This window comes from Tupaia chinensis, unplaced genomic scaffold, assembly GCF_000334495.1.
Source record: "Tupaia chinensis unplaced genomic scaffold, TupChi_1.0 Scaffold000567_1, whole genome shotgun sequence".
Classification (NCBI taxonomy): domain Eukaryota; kingdom Metazoa; phylum Chordata; class Mammalia; order Scandentia; family Tupaiidae; genus Tupaia; species Tupaia belangeri.
Window position 1 is genome coordinate 1,142,867 of NW_006160080.1, and position 1,579 is coordinate 1,144,445.

The 1,579-nt window shown below is 60.0% G+C and overlaps 1 protein-coding gene across 1 annotated transcript in view; it reads left to right on the forward strand.

The window, feature by feature from the left end:
* Window positions 1-13: 13 nt before the first annotated feature.
* Window positions 14-1,579, forward strand: part of TXLNG (taxilin gamma) — a gene marked incomplete at its 5' end in the record, with an annotated part of 68,440 nt that continues 66,874 nt past the window's right edge. Inside the window, 1 exon segment of the mRNA XM_014591369.1 lies at window positions 14-76. Within this exon segment, the coding sequence (XP_014446855.1) occupies window positions 14-76 (63 nt within the window).

A 1,579-nucleotide genomic window follows, 5' to 3' on the forward strand; every position in this document is an offset into this window, starting at 1 on the left:
GGGGGGAGGGGGGGGCGGCGCCGAGGAGGCGATTGAGGCCGGACGGGGCGGACGGCGACGCAGCCCGCGGCAGAAGGTCAGGCAGAGGGACACCCTGGTTGTTGCCGGGCCGGCGTAATGCTCGGGCTACCTTTTGGGGGTCCACCTCTTCACTCTCCTCGGTTACCTTTAGCCACCGCACGGACATCCGGCCCTCTTCCCACCCGGAGGACAGCAGTGGGAGCAGGTGGGGGGGTGGGACTGAGATGAATGGGATGGGAAGGGGCGACAGTTGGACGTTCGGGGTGCCCGGCGGGGGGGCAGAAGGCAGGCACCGGCTCCCTCGGGTCTGAGAGGGAAGGGGTACGAGGCGGGGGCGCGCCAGGTGTGACAGCCACGTGCGGCCGGCTCTGCGGGGCCTCGGGCGCCAGGTGCCCTCTTTCCCAGTCCCCGCCGTCAGCGTGCCCCCTGCGCTGGGCGTCTGGGGCTCCCTGAGGTCACGAGCTCACTGTCCTCGCGTCGGGCAGGTGCTTAGGGAGCGCCACGGGGTGCTCCCGGGCTGCAGGAGCGAGGCTGTTGCGCAGTAAGATAACCGCGCGGGAGCCGAGGCTGCGCTTCGCCCCCTTCCCCCGCCCCCCGGCGCTCCTTGCCACTGCGCCGGCCAGCAGGCGGGGGGGCCCCCCGCGACCCCCGGGCCGGGACCTGGCCATGAGGCTGGTCTCTGGGCGTCCCGGGCCTGATTGCACGTGGGGCCGGGGATGGGGAGGCAACGCTGGAGGACTTCGGTCCCGCCGAGTGGGGAGTAGCATCGCCTGGCTGGCTGTCTGCCCCGTCCTGCTATTTAACTCCTATTTCTTTCTTTTTTTTTTTTTTTCCCCTAAATTTGGTGAGCGGAAACTTGAGCACCTCGCAGACTCTGGCCTTTGGTCTTTATTAACCTGGGAGACAGGCTGCACTGTTCCCCTCGCTTTACTTGACCGGTCTCAAGGAGTTTACTCTGTCTCCCTGATACAGTACAGGAACGTGGAGACCTCTTTCAGAGTAGAATTCCACTTGTTCTGGAGCTTGGCGGGTGGAGTTGCGAAAAGATTGCACAACAAATGGGGTACTGGGCTTTCAGGGCCCAGGAACAGAATTTTGGGGAATAGGGCTGAGAAGGGGGTCTCTTTTCCTTGCAGGTGACCACCATGAAATGTTCAACTTTTCCGATGCCCTGCTTGATCACCTAAGGCCTTTCAGTGTTAATTAACTGTGTAATTGAATACTCTTAAAAATCACTCCTGGGGGACTAGCAGTTGGCGCGTAATGGCCGTGTCGCTGGACTCCCATGTAGTTGACCGGACCCGGTGGCCTAAACTCAGGCTGAGGGCGTGTATGTTCGTGCCTAAGACCCTGAGAGGAGAATGGAGAAGGGATTGCGGCGTGGCCACCCCCCTGGGAGGTGATTTCTCACTTTCTCTCTCTGTCATGCTCTTTCTGGAGAGCACATGCGCCCTATAGCAAAAATACCTCTCAAAAAATATCACTCCTGTAAGAAATTGTAATTTTTTTTTTTTTTTTTTTTAATACAAATCATGACGTTGGAAAGGGGGAACAAAGG